Below are 22,490 nucleotides of genomic sequence, written 5' to 3' on the forward strand. Positions count from 1 at the left end.
GCCAACCCTGCCTGCTGGGCAGACTGGTTTGGCGCTTCCGTAGTGCTGAATACAAAGCCTGTGGAAGTCAGGGGGTGGGCAGGGACTTTCCATTGAAGACTTGAGTTCTCGAACTTTGTTCCCCACCTCCAATCCCAAATGCTGTACTAATCACAGCTGTCATGGGTGTGGGATCAGAGCTGATGTCCTGAGTAAGTGTGGTACAAGTTACCTAGGCAGCATCTTGCAGATGGGAGTGTGGATTGGGCAAGTAGTTCATTTAAAATCAGTGCAGAAATCACCTTCCAAAGCTCGAGGAGCATGTTAAAGAATCCTGTGCAGCAGACAGCAATATCGACTCGCAGCACAAGGAGCAGGAAACTTGGTTGTGGGTGGGGAACATGACGCTGACAAGAAGTGCACCCCAGGAAATGGGGAAGGGAAGAGTAGGAAGCATGTTGCTGATGGGGGAAAAGTGAGGCTAGCCTAGTGCTTCTCCTCTTCAGTTCTGGGCAGGAAACCTGGGTTTGAGTCCCACAATGCAAGTGGTATCTCAGCAGCTTTGGCAGGCTTTGAATGGAGTCTCATCCAGTCCTCATCTGAAAGGGTGGTAGGATGGTAGGGAAGATGGATTTAGCCTCCAGCATGAAGGAAAGAGGTAGGAAGAGGAGGGAAAGGGGGTGTTGTAGAGTCAAATTAGTAGAGTCCCCGTTGGCTAGAGCTGGGTTAGGCAGTGTTTGAGTAGAGGGGAAACCCCGCTTTACTCAGACAAACAAAATGGGTAGCTAAGCAGTCATTTACCTGACTCGAGGAGGGGTGAGGTCTTGCAGGGGGAATTGTGGCACCCACCATATTGTTGCCCTTTTTGACTCGAGCAGCTAGTCAAATTTTGGGGCCCTGAGGATGTTCCAGTTAGAAGTGGGAAGCAATGGAGTCCGGTATTCTCTTTAATGAAATCTTATTTATTTTCAAGGAGCGCACCAAGTCCTGCTTCTCGGGAGGAACCAGGAACAAAAGGAGCCATTTTTTAGTTAACCACACCAAGAGAGACCCCAAAGCTCTCTCTAGCTTTCCCCAAGATCACACAAGCTACTGCTTGCTTGGATTTCTTGCTTTTGGCCTCTGCTTCCCTCTCCATTCTTGTTTGTTCTCAGTTTCTATTTTTTTCTCAGTACCGAGTGTAACCCTGCTCCCACGTGGGGCTAGTTTCTGGGCAGGCTCTAGAAGGCCTTGTTTTAGGTGTGTTCCCTTAACTGTCTCTTACAGCTATTGTTCACACATAGGTTGAACAAGGTTTTAACTAAGCCTATAGCAAAGTTTCACCTGACTCATAACAGTATAAATACATTTGCCTCAACCAAGGGACTGTTCACTGGCTTTCTAGCCTGATCTTCCCAGCAGCATAGCCAGCGCTCTAACCTGTGGAGTCAGCACCTTGCCTGGCTGCCTTGAGACTGGTAATTAGAGGGGTGGGGAATGCCTGCTGGAGTCTTTTCCTTGTTTATAATTTCCCACGTTAGAGACACCACAAATGAAGAGGTGGCCCCTTTAAGTCCGATATTCCTCTCAGAGGGCATGTGCTTTCAGCAGGGCTCATGTGAGGATTAGACAGTTTTAGGAGCATGAGTAACATTTGCCGCTAAGTTGAGCAGATCAGACGGATATAAGGGAAATCAGCCCTCATGCCTCTGGGCATGAATAGTGAGGGTGGAAGCGGAGACTCTCTGGTTCAGCACAGTCGCCTCAAGTTCAGCTGCGTAGCCAGACTGCTCTGAGCTAGGAATGTCAGGAGAAAAGGGCGAGCTCAGGAGATTTGTGGCTCTGGGCTGGTTGGCTAGAACTGGGTAGAGCCTCTTGCCTGGCACTTCCCCCACATCTGCTCCTGGCCCCAGCAAGGAAGTGCAGAAGTGAAACCAATGACGGAGGGCCCACAAGGCAACCCTGGGACAGCGTAACGGAGGAACCCATGTCAGAGATGGAGTTGGGGGCTGCCTTTTTTGCCTCTCACTGCCCGCACAGCTGCCCAGTTGGCCTACAAGGTGGGTGTGGTGATACCTTTCATTGGACCAATTTCTTTTGAGCTACACGGAGCTCATCTTGTCTCTCTCACCAACAGAAGTGGGTCCAGTAAAAGATATGACCTTACCCACCGTGTCTAATACCCTGGGACCGATAGGGCCACAGCTACACTGAGAGCGAGCGCCTAGGGCTTGGAGGCTGGGTTAGCTGGCAGGAGAGCCCATCGGTGGTGGGGGCCAGGTAAGCTGTGGAGAGCAAGAGACTGTGGGATAGCGGGGGGCTAGGTTAGTTCTGAGGAGAGAGAACCTATGGGGTTTCAGGGGCTGGGTTAGCTCTCGGGAGAGAGAGCCTGCACAGTGCCCCCCCAGGGTTTGGCTAAGAGGGGGTAGTTCAGGCAAGATTTTAGTGGGTTTGAAAAAATTAGACAAGGGTTGGGTAATGAAGGTAATAATGGCTCCAGAATGGGGCAGCTAGGGGTAGTTTAGATTTTGAAGTCCAATCACGGAACAAGCAAGGTCTGGGCCTCTCCACCCCAACCCCCTCTGCCTGTATGTTACACTCCTCTCCCTTCCCTCTGTCTCTCTCTGTAGGTTGTAAGCTCTCTGGGGCAGGAGCCTTGTTACCCTCTGTTTGGAAGCTGCCCTTCCCCACAGAAGATCTGCCTCGCTAGATTAACCCACTTAATCATTTAAAGACCCTTGGATCAATATTCAACCAACCCTGTTGCTGCTTCTGTGTCAGCAATGGCTTGGCAGGGCTGGGAGGGGAGCAGGCTGCCAACCAAGGACACAATTACAAAATGAAGGTGGGCAGTGCCTGACCTTTTTGGGCCCACGCCGCCCCACCTCATCACTCTTAGAAACAATCCTACGTGGAGTTCTCCTTTAAAGGGCTTCTGCTGTTTTAGGAGACCTTGTGGCTGGTGCAAACTGCTATTCCTGGAGACCCGGCAAGGGCTTCCATGTTCTTTTTCAGGTCAAAGCTGTTACAGTTGTCGGGTGGAGCCTTTGGGGTCACTGGGTATCGATGCAGTATCCCCTGCAGGCAGGTTCTGGCAAGGACGAGGCTTTCCACATAGCTTGGGGTAAAATTTCCTCCCTGCCACCAGAACTCAACTCAGCCCCAGGCGTATGGGAGGTCATGGTCTCACCCATCTCTAGCTGCAGGGCTGATGTTGGTTTCTGTGAGGGCACTGCCTCCCCATCACCTGTGCCCAGCTGGGCTGCTGTCTTAGCCTAAGCTCTGCGGTCACTGCCTCGCTCGCTTGCCATTTGTAAGTCTGTTGCCCTGGACCTGTTGAAGCCTGCTTGCCATTTCTGGGGAGCTGCCAGGCTCCCTGCTATCACAGTGGTTACTGTCCATGCTGTACTGTTACATTTGGTATCTGTAACAAGGGTGGAAGTTTCAGAGTAGCAGCCGTGTTAGGGTGGAAGTGTAGATTATGAGCTCTCTGTGTGCTGTCTGTACAGCACCTAGCACGATGGGACATTGATGCCTGACTGGCATTCCTGGATGCCACCATAACACAGATAAGAATAAGTTGTATCAAGGAATCCATCCTGTTAGTTTTCACTGCCATTCATTCACCCGCTTTTACAGGGTTACAAACATTGTAATGCACGAGGGGCAAGGGATTAAACCAAAACTAACTCCCATCTATCCTTCCTGTTCTCCCCCCCACACCCTTCCAGGGCGGCTGCATCACTAAGCTGGAAAACTTCATTCAGGAACACCTGAAAATTATTGGAGCGGTGGGGATTGGCATTGCTTGTGTTCAGGTAAAGGGACTGATTGACTTCTCGGGATTAGGGAAGCTTGGCTCACGTTAGAAGGACCCTAGGCCAGTGAAGCACCATCTGCTGAGCCCAGAGCATGGCTAGGGAGTTATGGCACTGATTCATTGGAAGTATGGTGTGTGGGTCTCCACAAACTGTGCTAATCTAAACTTGTGGGATCCAAGGTTCAGATGCCCTGAGCTAGTTCCCTTTCCTTGTGTCTGTGAAAACGGAGGCTTTAACTATGCTTCCGAGAGAGAAATTCCGATACTAAAACCCAGTGCAGTGTGCTGGGGAGAGCTGAGTTACGCCTTTGCTCTGAAATGCGGACACGGCATGGGTTCTGCTGTTCTCTATTGCAGACTGAGGGAGACCTCTAGCGGGGACCCCCACAATTGCCAGCATAGATGTTGCCGATCTGGAGTAGTTTTGTGCCCTGATTTTTTCCTTTTGCTTTGTCACCAGAGGTGAACGGTGCTGTGGTCTTGATACCTCTGTGAGGATAATGTGAAAAAGGGACACACATTCCAGGGGCGGTACATGTCGTCTTAGCCTGCCTGTATCTTAGAGGAAAGGTGCAGGGTATTCTCTCTGGTTCAAGATTCAGGCTTTCCCAGGGGAACGACAGTGGGATATGATCTCAGTTCCCTTTTTTTCTGGCTAGTAACTCAATGGCACCGATTGGATGTCTGTGACTGGTTGTAGGGGGAGACACCCTGCTTTGCTCATCATCTCTTCTGCTGTTTTACTGAAACACAGAGCTTGGGTTTCCCAAATGCTCAGCTCATCCATTGAGCACCCATTGCAATTAAGGTCCAGTAGGAATATTACAAGCTGCTTTCTCCTCATCCTCTCTACATCCAGAATGACCCCTCCCCTTCCAGAGCTCCTGGAAGTACAGTAAATTCTCAGATGCTTTAAATCCTAAGGGGCCTGATTTTCTGGAGGTGCTGAATACATGCAGCTCCCAGCGACTTCAGCTGGAGTTGTGGGTGCTCAGCACTTCTGAAATCAGGTCCTGTGTCAGATAGAGGAGTCAAACTGGCCTCTGTGAGAAGACCCAACTGGCGGATAGCTGTTAACCCATTAGGGTACATAGACCCATCTTTACACAGCTGCCCCTAAGCACATGTCATGTTTCTCAGTCTCTTATCTCCTCACCCTTTAGATCTTTGGAATGATCTTCACCTGCTGCTTGTACAAGAGTTTAAAGTCAGAACCGTACTAGGAGTACCAGGAAATCCATCAGATCCCCCTCTACCACCACCCTCAGTGTCTCAACCCCACCAGCTTCTACCCAGCAGCACAGAAACATCAGTAACCCGAGGACTTGCCTTCCTTATGAAGTGACTCTTGGATCATCTAGCACCTACCCTGCCTCTGCCAGAGAAGGCCACCCTCCTTAAGGTGGCACAGGACGGCCAGGAGTTCAGTGGGTTCCCTGTGTGTTCTAGAGCAACTCAACTGCAGATTCCACTCCGCTAGAAGCTTTAACAAACCAGGCCCATGTTGCAACCTCAAAGAGAAATCATCCAAGCCCTGCCGTGAGGTATCAGGATTCCACACAAGAACAATGGTTCGCTCTGGCCGATAGACCACTCAGCAGCCTGTGCACCGACCATGAGAACAGATGATGTCTCTGTGCTGGGTGGGAGCCCACACCAATTCTTACATCCAGAAGGTTCCCCTTGCGCCGTGCCCATGCTCTGACAGAGCTATATTCCATCTATACCTGCTCTTGGCAGTTGCTGCCATCACCTCTCTCAATCTCCCCAGCAGGAGGGTGACCTGCCAGAACTCTGATCTTGCCTGAGGTGTGACCGGCTGGGATTACACAGCAACCTTGCCCCTTCTTCCTCAAAGCCTCCATCCCCGTCAGAGCCCATTGGGGGCACAGGGGCTTTTTGCCTTCAGTGACTGGAGAGGGGATGTTCAATCATTTTCTGATTCTCGCGATTTATATTTTATTTACAAAAAGAAAAGGAGGACTTGTGGCACCTTAGAGACTAACCAATTTATTTGAGCATAAGCTTTTGTGAGCTACAGCTCACTTCATCGGATGCATTCAGTGGAAAATATTTAGTGGCTTCCAGTGTAAATGGGAAAAATTAACGTGTCCCCCCTCCTGCTCCCTGTCTGACAGGCCCTACAGTGGGCCATGAGGGGAATGTGTTGTACCTTGCCACATATGGGTGTTTAAATCCTTTGCCTTTTCAGTTGCGGGAACGGCCTACTGGAACACCACTCTCCAGAGAAACCCTCTTATGTGACAAGATACTCCCCAGTCATATGGATTAATTCTTGCCCAAGAGAGACAGATGTGGAAGCTGCAAAGGAAATGCACTAAGGGTTTTGTACAGGCCTTCCCGGATCTCATTAATCAGTTAGGCACTCTCTGGCGCTAATTAAACCTGTAACCCTTCTTTTTCATTCCTCTCACCTAATAACCTGCAGAGTCAGTTTCATGTGATCGCAAAATATACTTGGTAAATTGGTAGTACCAGGGAATGCTAGTTAACTGTCTGGTTAGTGTAAATGCATGGTGACTTCACTAGTCTCCGTGGCACTTTTCAGGGCAAAAGACGTCTATTGCCACCATAGTCTCTCCCTATGGCTGTGGACCATGATGCCAGCTGGGTGCTAGCCTGAATTCCTGGCAGCTGCTGTGCCGTCCCAGGTATGTTACTCTGAATAGCCAGTGTTCCATCAGTGCTTCCAATGGATAGACCTGGCACATGGGCATCTGGCAGGCTTTGCACACACAAGTTGGTGCAGCTGTGAAATTTACATAGCGCCTTTAGAGACACATGGGTGAAAATTTGGTCCTCCAATGCCCAAACTGGCAATTAGCTCTGAAGTGAAACTAAATCAGGATTGGATGCCTTTCTAAAAGCTTAACCATCAGAGATAGGTTTGATGTAGGAGTCACTGGGTGGAGTTCTCTGGCCTGTGTTATGCAGGAGCTCGGACCAGATGATCAGAATGGTTCCTAGTGGCCTTGAAAGCTAGCTCAGGTCTGTAGAGTGGGTGGCTAGTTCCTGAAGGGAGCAGCGTGTTCTTGAGGCTGCAGTATGAGAAACATCCATGTGGGTTATGGGAAAGTGCTTTTAAAACATTCCAGGCCTAGGGGAGTCGGTGAGCTCATCCTTAGGGGTTGGTGCAGGGCATTGTGTTGCTCAAGAACAGCCTCTTTGGCTCACCGAGAAGCAGGTGGGATACTCAGAATTGTGTGTGGCTGGGTCCTGTCCAGCCCACTTTGGTGCAGGGCCCTGAAGTATAGTCCTTGTGGGAGGGAGGGGTTCCCATTCTAGCCACCTTTGTAGAAATCCAAACTCTCCTTGGGCTTGCCCCTGAATATTCCTTTCCTTTTGGAGCCCTCCAAGCTCTGCAGGGTGACCGTGATCCTGGTCCTCCCCAGATGCTGCAGTGCTGATCCCTGTTTCACCACCAGCCACTCCTGGCTCCTTCCCATCATAAGCATTGTCAGTGACGCCCTTCCATCCCAGGAATTCACTATACGCACCTAGCACAGCGTCCTGTGTATGGTGACCCCTGCTCCAAAGGATTTACATTTACAGCAATAGATTCATGGGATTCCATGGAGCTGGATCCTATACCCTTCCATGCTCTGATTAAGTTCTGCTTCACAGAGATCTCTGTGGTCCTGGTGATGGAGGGGAGAAATCACAAGCTACTAAGGCACGTAATTTATCCCTGATGATCAGCAACTGCAAATCCCATCCCCCAAACTGATCATACTCCCCTCTCAGTCCCTTCAGAAGTTGGCCAAGGACAGCAGATCCAGGGTAAAGTGTTGACTGAAAAGCACACGTTGGGTTGTGCAGTGAAATGAATAACTCAGGGCTGTGTGGGTTGGCTTTCTTGAGAGTCCCAGCCAAAGAGTGTCTGAGGGTCCTTGGAGATACTTCCTTTGTCAGTAAGAGTGAACAGAGGTGGGGTGTGGGTTGGGAAAGTCCGTTCACTGCAGGAAGACAGTATAAGCTGAGTGACTTATTCCCTTTGTTGGCCTTTATGGAGTTTGTTGTGACTCTGGGCACATACTGAGCCCGGCAGCCAGACAGTTAACAGTTCTGGAATCTCCCAGTGTCCCACAGGGCCTGTTACACCATCAGGAGGCTTTGCTCCACATACCAGAAGCCTCCCAATAAGCGGTTAAAAGGTGATGAGGTGAAAAAACAAATAAGGGCAGGTGAAACTGGGAATCCCCAATGCAGCAGCATAATGAAATAATTCTCGATGCTAACACAGGCAAAGAGTGTGGTGGAGGGGCATTTTTGCCCCTGGGGTGGTGGAAGGGGGAAAGAGAACCTAAATTATTACAGAACGCTCTAAAGGATAAAACTCTAAATTATTGCTCGTTTTACTCTTCAGTTCCTGAGAAGTTGACTGTTAACAAAAAGGAAAATACTGAGCACATTGCTTGAAGCAATATTTTTAGTTACTTAAGTGTGTATTGCCAGTTGTCTGTACCCGCTCCCTGGAAGACGTACTGTCCAGAGGGAGGGAGTGACCAGGCAGAATGGCCAGGCCTTTGTCTTCTGAGCTGTTTTATATTTCCCCCATGTAATATTCATGCTTTTTTTTATAACTCAGTTTAAGTTGCTGGTCAATAGACAATAAAGCTAGAGACTCTCTACTTATCCTTTGTAACCATACCAACGAGATAACATGCAGTAGTGGTTTAGCAGGGTTGCAGCGACAGAAAGGGTCTCAGAGAAAACAGGCCAAAGCTGGAAAGCAGAGGTTCTAAGTCTGGGGGTTCACGATCCTCAAAGGGGTTGCAAACAACTGTGAGGAAATCACAACGACCCTGTCCTTCCCATGTTGCTAAGTGGGAGTGGGGGTCTCCATATGGAAAAGCTTAAAAAGCGCTGATCTCCAGGAACTGGTTTTCAGCGTGCTGAGCACCCGCGGGTCCTGGGAGCTGTTGATGCTCAGTACTCCTGGATAGCTGATCCTGCAAGGTGCTGAGAGCCATTAAGCCCCATTGAAGCCAATAGAAGTTTAGGGCACTTGACACCTCCTGTTCCCCAACAAGAGGCCTGATCCAGAGCTCATGGACATCTATGGAAAAACTCCCATTGGCTCACTGGGCTTTGGATCAGGCCATGCTGAAGCCTATGTCTCGGGGCATGGGCACGAGTGTGCATAGTATACAGTACATAGTGTAAATAAATAGCGAGCATGGGAGGGAATAAAAAATCCCGCTGGACCCAGCTAGTCCTTCTAACCTGAACAAGTTGATCTGGGAGAATAGAGTGGGAAGCAGGAGACAAATTAATTCCTTGGCACTGTTTAGCCAGCTTTATGGGGATCCAGACCCACAAGGTGCTGAGCAACCACAGCTCCTATGGTAGCTGAGGACCCAGGATCTTGTGGGGTCAGGCCCTGAGTGAGCGCACACAGAGGTGTTTACACACAGTGTGCCGCACCGTGTGTATTACAGTATTTTTCAGGAGGCTCAGCTTCACGTTCATTGCCCGAGTGGGAAAGGCCCTGCTGGCCATGACACGTGCAAAGAGTGGCAGCTGAGGCCAGCTCAGTATGGCTCCCACAGGCTCTGCCAGGGGGCAGCTCCTATCCAGCCCAGCTGCTAGTGTTGCTGCCTCTGGCCTGCCAGGGGCTGTGTGTTCAAATCCTGGCAGCAGTAACAGGCAGGATGTGCGTGAACAGTGAGTCCAACCCCTGGCCGGAGAGCCCGGTTAATTCTGCTCTACTGTCTGCCCACCAGTTGCACCCACGCACCCTAAACTTAACCGAAGTCCTCCACATCCGGTACAGGGGCTTGCACTAGCTACTGCAGTGCAATGGAAGGCAGTGCCAGGGTCGTGCCATATGATGAGCTCTACTTCTGTCCTGGGGCCTGTGCTGCAGGGATGCATTCCTGTGTCTGTGGCCTGGGCACACGCGTGCCCTTGGCGTAGCTCACAGCAGTCGAGCCTCAGCCCTGGACGTGTGCACGGAGAGTGCCGGAGCGGATGAGTCTGGCAGCCTCTCTGCAGTCCAGCTTTGAGCTCACTCTGTGTTTGCCTTAGGAATTAAAAATGACAACCATAACCACAAGCGTCCCCCTTATTAGCCCTGTGCCAATGTGATAGGAGCAAAACCCTTGAGGGAAATGTCCTCCTGCCGTCAATATATCTGACCACAGAGTGGCACTCTGCATGCCACAGACAGTGCGGCGTATGAAGCATTGCTGCATCCCAGCTACCTGAGCTGGGCCTAATGCAAGTGCAGCTTTCGGGGCGGGGGGGGGTGCATGCCAGGTGTCTCGCCGGAGCTGAGAAGAGCCTATTGCATGTAACTCCAGAAGAGTCGAAGTGGAGAGGCCTCTGCTCCCCTCCTCTGATGGAAGGAAGTTAGTCGCAGCTCTAGAGAAATGTGCATTTTCACATCGTATGGTAGATTTTGTTACCGCAGACTGCGTTGAGGTTGGCCTGGGGAGTGGGGAAATGTTGCAATGTACTCAGGCCTAAAGCGGGGATGTGAGAGCAAAATCCTGTTCAAACCACCTTATGTAATAAATGCAGTTCTTGGTTCATCCTCTCCCTGTCCTTCCCTCCTGTTCCTAGCTTTGTTTCCTCCCTTGACAGTTCACATGCATTGGTACGGGCCCAGCCAGAAGTGTCACACAGCACTTCCTCCACTGAGCACCATCGTCTTGGGATGAGCTCATTCACTTGTATGTCCTGAGCTCACTGCGGGCCAGTTACACTTTATTGTTACGCCCATCACGGTTCTAATTGGCTTAGCTTTTGAAGCCCAGTGGGCACAGGACAAAATCTCTGGTCCCTTTAGAAAACACACCACTCCTCCTGGGATAGTCCTCCTCACTTTCACACCTCAGGATAACCCCACTGCCCCCTCCTTATTGCCGTATGTTTCACACTAACCCAACTGCCCGTTCCCCAGCCCCATTACCCTCTCCCCATTGCCGTCTGCCCCACACTAACCCAACTATCCCCTCCCCATTGCTGTATGCCTCACACTAACCCAATTGCCTTCTCGCCATCTCCAAGGAGATGCCAAGCAAAGAACATGCATTGGGATCTCTGCAGAGAGCCCCATTCCTCCCATGTCTCCTATTTAATCTGGAGGGTTTCCCATGAGACCTTTGTTTCTTTTGCAGCCTGTGAATCCCCTCCTTGGCGTTGTTCCTGGCTGCTGGTTCCCCTGGCGCCTGTGCACAGACCCCGTGCCCATCCCCACTTACTCCCTCTCTCTGATCATGGGGCTGCCCATAATATCGTTCATCCCCTTGATCAAACAGGAATTATTTTGTGGAAGTCCAAGGGCTCGTGTTATACAGGTCAGACGAGGTGATCACAGTGCTCCCTTCTGGCCTTCGAATCTATGAGTCTGCCTCATGCTGCTCTGCCCTCCTCTCAGTGCTCTGAGCGGGGTTCAGCAAAGCACACTGCTTCATGGAGAACATAATATTTGCGAACGCCTTAGTTGCAGAACGGTGCTTTTAGCCATGACTGATTTTTTCGTATAACTGTTTTTGTACTAATGTGGAGGGCGGTTGACACTGAAATTGGGATTTGCGAGATGTTAGCCCATTACCAGGGCACCTGTTAGCGTTTCGTTGCCAGCCGCCTGTCTTTGGTTCCCAGTGCCCTGGCTAGCATGGCTGGTGCAGAGACCGAGGCGCTGCACGCACGTCACGCATTGGTTAGCCCTGGCCAGGTGCGTGCCTGTGAGGTGCACATGTGTTGCTCACTGCACCGCTGGCTAACGTTGCTTGCACGCGGCCCTGGAAGCTGCTATAAGATGCTAAACAGCAATTGGGGTTTTACTATTCTGCTATTTGTAACTTGGCCTGTTTCCATGCTATTAAAGTGCAGCTATTATAACCTCCAACTGTGTCACGTTCCTCTTTGGGGAGAGGTTACTGCAGGAAAAACACCAGCTAATAAAGCTGCTCTGTTTAAAAGCCGCGTCATGACTAGGGGCTGTGGCTGTGTTGGTGACATCTCCTGGCTTGCTGGGAGGGTAGGAGGAATAGACAACAGAAAGATCAATGCAGAGTCCCTAGAAAAGGTAAGTTGGGGGGGAGGGGGCGGATTATTCACTCAAACAAGGTATAATCATGAACAGCAGGGATGGCTGGTGCCCAATGAATGTATTCAGTGAATCATTGTTCAACCATTAAGCATACAGGGGTTTAAAACCTTATTCACTGTAAAGGACGCCTGTCCCCTGGCATCGTAACCAGGGCCTACATTAACAGAAAGTAGTTCACACACTGAGCCTATTAAGATCAGTTGCTGTCTCTCTTTATAACTGCTGCTCCGTGGTAACGACAATAGCTTTTCAGTGCTCGGCATTTCCAGCACTCATTGCTAGCAGAAACCGCTATTATTCGCACCGAGGGAAAGATTCCTGTATGGCCGGGAGAGTGAGCTATCTTCCCCGTGTGAAATGCTGGTCCCTCTCAAGTGCTAACACTCTTGCAAACATACCCCGGGGCAGGATTTCCCAAACTCTGGACAGCTGAGCCAGCACCAGGAAAACAAATCCACGAGCATCCCCTTTCAGTTTGGCCAGGTGCTGTAAAAGGCCTATCCAAAACACCAGCTCACCGAAGCAGCTTGTGTAGGTCTTCACAATATACGTCCTCTCTATTGTTACACGTTTTGGAGAGCAGTGATATAGTTAACAGTGGTGGTATGTAAAGTACCATCACTGGATCTGAATTAGAACCCAGTGAGGTGAACAGAACAGCTTGCTCTTCAGCACTGTTGTTTCAGGCTCTCTGCAGACTCCGGCAGATATTGCAGCATCGGTTACACTTAGGTTATGTGTTGAAGGTTTTCTTTGCAATTGTAACAGCTGGAGATGCACCCTTTTTTTTTTTTTTTTTTTTGTTTAAATGCAAGCTGAGACTTTGGAGACAAATTGAGAAGCAAGACTCACCCAATGTGCCTTCCGGGGAGGGAGTGCCCTTAGTGCCATGCTGGGGCATTTACTCAGTACTGACTAAAGAGGGAAGAGTGCCCTGGACTGATTCACAAACGTTATTTCTTGCAGCACCTGGTGTTCTTGAAGGTCTCCATCCAAGCACTGGCCTTCCTTGACCCTGCTTAGACAAGGAGGTACACAAATAAGATATGCAACGTGTAGCCTATTTCCTTCCCCCAAAATGCTTCCCGAGTTAATTGAATGAACTGGCTGGCTATGCTGTCCTGATTCAGAACTGCTCAGCTGTGTGTCCTAGGCCATATACTGGTAGCAGCTAACGGAGATTCTTCTTCAATATGGGGAACACAGTCCTGTGATTTGAAAACAGGAGGAGGATCTGGGTGAAATCCCTGCTGCTGTTGTGAAATGCTTGTGGCCACGGTGTGCAGCGGAGTGACAACCACGCTGTGCCAGGCCGCCACAGATTTGTGACAATACAGTAGCAGAGGCAAGAGGGGAAAGCGATGTTTTCAGATCAGCTCTTCTCCTTCTTCTCACACATGCAACGCCTCCAGCTCTCCTGCCATCCAGCCCAATTTTCCTTTACTCTGGCTGGCCCATCAGCAGGGGCAACCCACACCTGCCGTGCTGCTGCGTGAGGAAGCTGGGGGAAGGAGTTTGCAGTGGAAGCAGAAGAGCAACTTTTACAGATTGGATTTTTGTTTCCTAATTTGCTCAGAATGAAGGTTCCCACTAAAATGGCTCCCCACTAACTGGTCACCATAGAAACCTGCTCGGGTTCTCAAAGAAGCACTGCTCCCTGCAGGGAGAGGGCCTCTCTTCTACTTGACTGCCCCTGGAGTTTTAGCTGTTTTTAGCTGTTTAGTTTTAGCTCACACATTGGCAGCGACAAAGCACCAGCTGCTCCCCTACCTGAGGGACGTCTAGGCCGAGTGCCTCTCCCAAGAACATCCAAGCTTGTTGGCAGGTCATTCCACAGCACACAGATTGCTTTCTCTACAACCTAGATGGGCCCAGTTTAATTTTCAAGTCAGGGCTCTGGCTGCTCTGAGGCACTACAAGTAATCCTGCCCTATATCTTTATATTAAAACCTTTCACACTGGTAATGGTAACATTACCCTAGCTGCTTGCCGAAGCCCTTTCATTGAAGGGAATCTTATACTCATGTATTAAGGCTCACAACTCCCATGTGAGGTATTATTTCCATTTTACTGATGGGGAAACTGAGGCAGCAAGAGGCCAAATTTTGTCAAAGACCACACAGCAAGTCAGAAGCAAAGCAGGCAATGGAATCCAGAGGTCCTGAATCACAGCCGTATGTGTGGATTTTCTGAATTTCCAGTATTATAAAATGCTGTATGCAGTGGACCACATGCCCTCAGAGATACTGAGCTATTGCTTAGCTTTAGTATGTCTCTCTGCTCCTTTTCCTTCAAAATTTGCCTATTTAAGCCACACTTAGGCCCCTCTTCACAGTTCAGATCTTCTACACCTTTAACCCCCTTGCTTTGGATTCTCTTAAGTTGTTAATGCCTGTTCTGTAATGTGGGACACCAAAACGTACAATGAGAGGAATGACAGTCTTACGGGTGAGACTGAGCTGGGACTCAAGAGATTGGGATCAGTTCCTGGCCCTGCCACAGACTCCCCTGTCTTGTCTATTTTGAGTTCTGGTGTCTATCTGTATGTGTATGTGCAGTACCTGGCAAGCCGAGGCCGCTAGGCACTACTGCAGTACAAATAATAAATCCTAGCTAATCAAGGTAGTAAAAAGAGTCATCCTTACCCCTCTATTCCTACAGGTGCCAACCCTGGTTATATACCGCAGAAGGGCATTGTTATCTTTTTTTTCACCTGTGTCACATTGCAGGCTACTCCCCCTCTTCCCCCCCCCCTTCGCTTCCCACATTGTTCCTCTTGAGATAGCACTCTCCTGTTATATGTGTCTACGCTTGTGCGTCACAGAGTATTTTACATTTAGCTGAATCAGACCGCATCCCATTTAGACTTGTCCGTCTCTCCTGGGCACGCTGTCATTTCCATTCATCCTCCTGTGTTTTTTTCAGTCCCTTCTAGTTTTGTCTGATTCGCAAATGTGATCAATATTGTCATTTACTCCCTCCCCATCCCCCAGGCCATTCATGAAAGTTTTAAATAATATTCCAGCCCAAGACTGATCTGGTGCTACTTTGCTTCATACCTCATGCTATGTTGAAGGGGTTTGGCTCAGGGTTAATTTATTTATGGTCTGTCAGGTCTATATCCATGTGACAATCATCTCAAAAGGAATAGTTCAATGATTTATCCAGATTTCAGAATCATACAACCCTGAATCAAATAGAATGGAGCTGGATTTTTAAAATACAAACCTCCCCCAGTAAAACTTTTTATTTAACTGTGGCTAAAGCACTGGACTGGGAGTCAGGAGACTTGAGTTCATTTGCCAGCTCTGCCACAGATTTGGCCAAATCAAAAGAGCTCTGTGCCCATTTATGCACCTAGAAGAAGGGGCCAGATTGTCAGATGTGCTCAGCACTTGCCAGCTTCCTCTGTTTTCTATGGAGCTGAGTAGGGTTCAGCACTTTAAGCATCTAAAGCCAGATTTTCCCAGATGGGAGCTGAGCTCACCCAAAAATCTGGCCCCACTTGTAGATGCAGCTGGGCCCCTTTGAAAAATCCAGTCATTAGTCTTTCTGTGCCTCTGTTTCCCATTTGTACAAACAGGGCTATGAATATTTCCTTTGGCTTGTCCCTTTAGCTTGTAAGGTTTCTCTTACCGTGTGTATGCACAAGGCCGAGCACAACTCTTATTCGTCTGGGGATCTGAAAGTGCTCCTGTAACATAAATAATAATAATAAAAATTATTGCACCAAAGTGGTTATATGTCCATGAAAATGCTGAATGTCAACAGCATTTCTATTACATTGATTTCAATCGGGAAAACAAATCTAGTTTCAGCAAGTATTTCAATTTTTGTTCGGTGGCAAATATAGTTTTGCTTTGAGATAACTCAGTTCTGTTTGTTTTATAGGCAGAAGGTTTCAGGAATTTGTATATGAACACAGATAAGCTGTATTCTCCACACACCCTTGGAAAGTGCTTCTCTTTCTATTGCACTAGCCCTCAGCTGAGATGGGGTCCCATTGTGCTAGGTGCTGTGCACACATATTGTAGCAAAGTGTCATCTGCAGGTATCTAACAGGAAGTCCTGCAGGTATCTAACAGGAAGTAGGCTAGAGACAGAGTAGCAACAGTTTAGAGTTTTTTCCGAGGAAGATACTGACTCCGTCATCATCCATTATGTTACAGATGCAATTGTTAAAGAAAGGAAATTGCATTGACATTTGAGACTCATTGCTTCTCAGGAACTCTACTGGTAAAGCAAATGACAGTCCATACCCCAACAGCTTACAGTCTAAGTTAACTGCTTTCCTGTTATCTAAAGGTGCGAGGGGAAAGGAGAGATCTCCCTGTTCATCTGCTTGAAAACAGGCTAAGGAGAATATTCCAGGTGTGGCACATTCAGGTGATTAGCTTGTCTTCAGTACCCTCCCAAACAGGAAGTTTCTCCCAGCAAGTTATCCATATGCTCTAATGAGCTCCACGCTGGGGCAGGGAGGGGCCTGCTTATGTTGAGCTCATTGCCAAGGCTTGGGAGAAGAATAGAGTGAAGAAGCGTGTGTGTAAGGAGCATTGAGGAGGCAGGAGGGAGAAGAAGAGGGGATGTAGGAAAGGGAGAGTAGGACTGGGAGGTGACACAAGCGACCTGTGTGATTAGAACATCCAGTGAAATGGGGCCATAAAGGGGCTTTTCTGCTGTGATGTCCTGTGGTGCTTCCCAGAACCAGGGGGAATGAGTATGTGTTGCTTTTCCTTGGGAGGATGATTTTATTATTCTCTGGATAGGTGCTAATTCTGTCTTCCACCCCAAGAGCAGCGTAGGGGAAGAAGTGAATCTTTCCAGTGACTCTCTAAACATCTCTGGTATAAGGTAAGTGCCTTTAAGCCCTCTCTTTAGAGACGGGGATGGGGGTCTAGAAACTTTCCTCCACGGTTCAGCTATGTGATGACTTTGCAGCCAGTCTCTCCCATGGAAGTGTTGAAACATGTACTTGGATCTTCTTAGTAACTTGTTTGTTTATATGACTATTTCTCTCTACAGCACTGGATAACAGGAAACTCTCCAATGTCTTCTGATTAGAAGACATCTCATCCCAATCTGCTATTTTTCCACTAGGGACTCTGCCTAAAGCCTGTCTTCATCTAGCTATATTAAATTCTCTTCTTTCCCTTTGTCAGCTAAATCTGCAATTTTGTCGAAGTAGGCAATCAGGTTTGTCTGGTACAATCTGTTCTTTATGAACCTGTGTTGCTTATCGCGCTGTTCTTTCATAAGGGGCTGACACATTGATTCCCTTACTATGTTAGCGCGTCTGGAAAATGCACTTGCTGACAACAAGTGAGTGAAACTGACAAGTGGGTGTGCAGACCTTGCCAGAGATCAGTGACCCCTGCTGGCAACACCGTTGGCAGAGTGAGGAGAGGGCTGTTCGTGTATCGGGGGAACTCTGACTTCCTCTTTATTAGTGTTCACTTCTAAGGGCCTGATCCAAAGGCCCATGAAGTCCATGGAAAGATTCCCACTGACACCAGCGAGCTTTAGATCAGGCCCTAAATCCCCTAGTGCCTCACTTCTTAACTATTTAAAACAGAAAAGGAGTACTTGTGGCACCTTAGAGACTAACAAATGTATTTGAGCATAAGCTTTCGTGAGCTACAGCATCCGATGAAGTGAGCTGTAGCTCACAATAGCTTATGCTCAAATAAATTTGTTAGTCTCTAAGGTGCCACAAGTCCTCCTTTTCTTTTTGCGGCTACAGACTAACATGGCTGCTACTCTGAAACCTATTTAAAACAGGGAATTTGTTCTCTTAGCAGTTGCAAGTCTTGCCCTATTGTTTCTTGTGTGTTCGTGGGTAGATGTCCTGGTAATTAACACACCGCCTGTGAGCAGCTTGTCTTGAGGGCAGGTCATACATTAAACGTGGTTCATCTTTAGCTTCCTTCCACCTTTGTGGTTTATAGGATGCCAACTATTAATTCTCTTCCCTTTTGCTCCATTCCTGCTCCACAGAACTTCACGGCTGACTCCGCTGCTGTTCTCGGTCTGTTTTCCACTGCCAGCGTCAATATTTCTCTGGTACAAGGCCCATGTGCAGGCTATTGCTGTATAAAAGGAGAAACGTAAAGTGAGGCAACATCGGCAACTGCAGTATTGAAGCAGTTCTTAGACCAATCTAGGAACTTTTAATAATATCTTAGCAGTGTGTAGTGCTTCAGAGCATGATGGGCCCACTTTTTGCAAGGATAAAGCACATTGGGGGCTGTGCTTTCTTGACCGTCTGGCCACGAGCATCACAATGGGAGCTCCAATAGCACTCAGTGCCCAGAACGCCTGGCCCTGATTTATGCGCCTCCACGGGAGCGGAGATCTCTTGACTGTCAGGCCCTAATTGTGAATGATGAGCTCTTGGAAATCTGGCCCCCCCACGAACACTGAATAACAAATCTCCCGACATCTCCGGGGAGGGAGGCAAATGGATGTAGTCCCTCCACAGACTGGAAAAGCTGATGCAGAGATAGGTAAAGTGACATGCCTGAGGCAACATTATCAATCGGTGACAGAGCCAGCTTTAGAATGCAGGGGTTCCCGTCTCCTATGCTTCAAGCATGCCACCTCTCGGATCAATTCACAACCATGCTGCACCTTAAATTCTGGGTCTCTTTTTATGATTTCTTTCCAGTTACTACAGCCCTCCTCTGCACGCCACCCTTCCCGAGTCAGCAGCTGTCAGAAGCTGGGCAACTCAGCTGCTTTCTTGTCAGCTGGTCCTGGCCGTGCCATGGGACTAAATCCAATCTGTACAGCATCTGTCTACAAGTGTCTCAGGGACCCAGGGCTCAGTCACTGCCTGAAGTAGCGTCTCCTGGTGCTGGTGTAATTTGGTCACTGACATGACTTTAATACAACTCTTAAGTATGCATTTGTTTCCAGAAAGCCCTTGAGTACTGCCAAGTCCTTTTTATATTGAAATCCAGGCTCCTCCATAACACTTTATTATGAGGTTTGCTATTTTGGGAGCTGCAGTTACCCTGTTATGAGCAAGGCACATAACATCTTTTGATATGAAATTATTAAGGGCACAGCAGAGTTCATTACAGGGGCATTTCACTGTATTAAGAACAAATCAATACCACGGACTAATATAGCAACATGATACCTGGCTTCAGTTATGAATAGTGCAGCTAGAAATGGAGACGATATTCTCTTGGCCTCAGTGTGCTCCCCTTCCAATATATTACCTGTTGTGTTTTCCCTAGTTGTTGTGATGGGTTTATATTTGGACATGATCCAATAGCTGTTTTTTTTGAGAGATCTGAACACTATATTTTTAAAGCATAGAAGAAAGATGTATCCAATGTAACTTCCTGATCAAGCAAGGATGCATGTAGACCCCCCATTGATTTCAAGTGAGCTCCATGGGGGTCCTTCCAGAGAGAGATCATTGGTGCTTTGGGCCCCAATGCTCCATCTTTTCATGCTTGGCTCATGCACGTTTTCCTAAGTAATAAAAAGTACAGAACAAGCATTAGAAACTTCAGCCTAGGAGAGGATTTTGAAGGGAGGGAAGAAAGGAAGTTATAAAACATTTTAAGCAGAAAGGAGGGCACTGCTGACAGCAAATTCTCTGGAGGGTCACTTTCCTTTGGAATGATCTGCCCTGGATCAAGATCTGAATTAGCTGTCCTTCTGGGCATGCTGCATAGCCTATCTAGTTGAGTCGGCATTGGTGGAGGGCTGAGGTGGTAGAATCATAGAATATAAGGGTTGGAAGGGACCCCAGAAGGTCATCTAGTCCAACCCCCTGCTCGAAGCAGGACCAATTCCCAGGTACAGGGTGGGCTTTCTGTCTACTGGGAAGGTGTTTGTGGGGGTGGGGCAAAGGGCATTCTAAACTATTATTAACGTGACTAAATGATGGGCAGAACTCTTTCCAAGGAAATCAACAGTGAGTCTATCCCATAAATAGGATTGGAACTCTGGCCTCCCCCAGCCACCTGCCTTCCAGAGCTTCTCTGTAACTATCAAGCCCTGCTCTTGTGCATCTTGAGACATTCCCTTTTGCTACTGACCTGGTGATTTCCCCCTCCCTCCTCACATTTCTTGTGCCCATCACAGTGTCTGATGTTGATGTGAATCTCCTTCAGCAGTAACTTGGTTGGGGTAACTCAATAATCCCCAGAGGATGATAGGGGTGGCTTTGTTTGTCTGGCAAACAAACAATTATTCAACTGTGGATTTTAATTTTTTTTTGCCTCTTGAAGTTATGCCTAATGGAGAAGAACAGCCATTTGTCAAGGCCATGCTTAACACTGACTGGAACCAAAGGGGGTTTTCTTAAAGCCACGCTGACAATAAAAAATCAAGTTAGCAGTGCTTGGTGCTGTAGGCTTTCTCCATAATGATCTGACTTGCTCAAGCCATTATTAACTTAATGCTTTCATTTACTAGATCATTCCTGGAGGAAGCCCTCCTGGTCTAACTGCTATTGCTAGTTAGAAAAAAGTAGTTAATAGCTTGAGCTGCACTGGGAAAGGCCTACAGCTCAAGACAAAGTGAATTCAGTTCATTTTGTTAAATTTCTAGCATGAACTTAAGCAAAGCCTCTTGTTCTACACTTCCAGCCCAGGTGTTAAGTATTTCATTATTGTGAATTCGTTTGTAAACTTAATTATAAAAGTACTGAACTTCCAACTTTTCAGGGCACAGCTAGCTTTAGGGCTTCTGTATATTAGGAAAATCCTACTGCATTTAAAGACAATTGGTAAGAGTCGTGTTAGCTGGCATGGTACTGACTGGTCAGTGTAGACAAAGACAAGTTCTGTTTCAGCAACCCAAAATTTAATCGTGAGTAGCTGACACAATGCTGAACATAGTTTGCCCTGTTCTGTGATGACTAGTCAGTTACATTTAGCACCACTCATCTTGTCTCATTTCTATCTGAACAAGGCTAACACTAGTAATATAGACAGGCTTTAGTGGAAAACCCCCATAGCTTGTAGTAGTCACAGCAGTCTGTGAATAAACAAGTTGAGATCACTAGACTATAACTTGATAGATTTTAGACTAGCAAGGACTACTGTGGTGATAATATAATCTGAAATCTTGCATAGACTTTCAAGCACAACAACTACTCATTGAACTTGAGTATCTCTTCTAGAAAGAGATCCCATCTTGATTTAAAGACTCCACCTGTTGGTGAACTTATGAGGTTTTTCTCCCTTCCCACTAGCAGTTCTTGAACAAGTTATTTAATAAGGGAAAGCAGGAAATATAGCTAGAAAGTGATGGTTAAAGTGGTTAAACTACCTGTTGTGTTCTGCTCTGTGTGACTGTCTGTCAGTCCAGGGTAGGGTTTCTGTACACAATTAAATTCCCAGTAAAAGCTCCATCCAATATTGCAGGAGTGCACAGTATGGTGCCCGAGGGCTAAACGCAACCCATAGAGGAATAATAGAACCTAGTTCCTGGCTGTGCTGTCCATGTAACTGCAGAATGAGTATGAAGCTGATCAATTTACTGCAAGTGAACTGCGGTCTCCAAAAAGCCACTTCTATTTATCAGTCTAGAAAGATAGAAGTAGAAGCAAATGTTAGGGACTATTACATCATCTGAAGACTTTTCTATGGTGCTTGTCACAATGGTGTCTGAAAGCCTCATTAGCTAGCTAGCTGTCTCACAAGTGGGAGAAATTGAGGCACAGAGAAATTAGGTGACTCGCCTAAGCCCACTTGGGAAATCTGTCCTTGGCTCTGCTACTGCACTCAGATCTTCTGAGACCCAGCCCAGTACCTTACCTACAAGCCTGTCCGTCCTTCTCTATAGCTGTGCATATTTACTGCTTGTTTTTCAGCTGTGCAAATGAGTGTGCTAATTAGGTGGGGTCTTTCTGCTCCTGGGCAAGTAGTTAACGTGGCCTTCATTGGGGCAGAGATATGGGAAACATCCCAGGTAAAGCATGGGAGTCCTGCCTGTCAAGGGAGGATCAGATGGGGCTGTTGGGCCAGATTGGAAGCTCATTGAGGTCGCTATCCCAGATCGGGTCCCTAAAGAGAGGTATAGATGGTGATTTTTGTTTAATACACATGGCATATTTAAAGCATTGAGATAGCATGGTATTAAGAAGAGCATAATACTGAGGTAGAAGACATTCAAATCCAGGGGTTTAGTGCAGGCCCTTGTCTAGTTGTTAGTTTAAAGTAGACAGGGTGCTGATACAGAGCAAAGTGTGGATCCTAACTTTTTCGCTCAGGTCCTTCTTGTATAAAACCACAGGCCTATATTTTTCAGAAGCAACTGGTGACTTTTGGGGTGCCAAACTTAAGACGCTTTGTAGAAGGGTCTGAAATTCAGAAAGTCCTGAGCGTCTGCCCTCTGAAACCCAGACCCCTTCAAGTTGCCTCACGTTGGGCATGCAAAGTCACTTCTGGAAAACTTAGGCCATGGCCCATAACATACATACTTACATATATTTTTAGGAGTGTTAACTATCTTTATTCCTTACACGCCCAACAGCTGATGAAATGCTTCCTTTGATCACCATTAGGTCTGCCCCCAAAAGCAGAAAATAACCATCCGGTTTTATTAAAGCGCTTACTCTTATGTTTGGGAAGGATTTTCCTGCATCTATTTCTGATTCAGCTCTTA

At 47.7% G+C, this 22,490-nt stretch overlaps 1 protein-coding gene and 1 long non-coding RNA gene across 3 annotated transcripts in view; one reads left to right on the forward strand and one right to left on the reverse strand.

Moving 5' to 3' along the window:
* CD151 (CD151 molecule (Raph blood group)) overlaps positions 1–11,657 on the forward strand; it is a 63,146-nt gene extending 51,489 nt beyond the window's left edge. For both annotated transcript variants that reach the window (XM_048854952.2, XM_048854953.2), the window contains 2 exons: positions 3,690–3,776; positions 4,942–11,657. In XM_048854952.2, the coding sequence (XP_048710909.1) occupies positions 3,690–3,776; positions 4,942–5,001 (147 nt within the window). In that variant the 3' untranslated portion in view covers positions 5,002–11,657. The remainder of the gene's footprint in view (positions 1–3,689; positions 3,777–4,941) is intronic.
* A 245-nt stretch (positions 11,658–11,902) lies between these two features.
* LOC125638805 (uncharacterized) lies at positions 11,903–21,403 on the reverse strand. The gene is made up of 5 exons (XR_007357293.2): positions 21,153–21,403; positions 19,085–19,343; positions 17,723–17,947; positions 15,498–15,555; positions 11,903–12,876 (listed from the first exon to the last, which is right to left on the reverse strand). It is a non-coding gene; the product is annotated as an uncharacterized LOC125638805 (long non-coding RNA).
* Between the last annotated feature and the right edge of the window lie 1,087 nt (positions 21,404–22,490).

This window comes from Caretta caretta, chromosome 6, assembly GCF_965140235.1.
Source record: "Caretta caretta isolate rCarCar2 chromosome 6, rCarCar1.hap1, whole genome shotgun sequence".
NCBI lineage: Eukaryota > Metazoa > Chordata > Testudines > Cheloniidae > Caretta > Caretta caretta.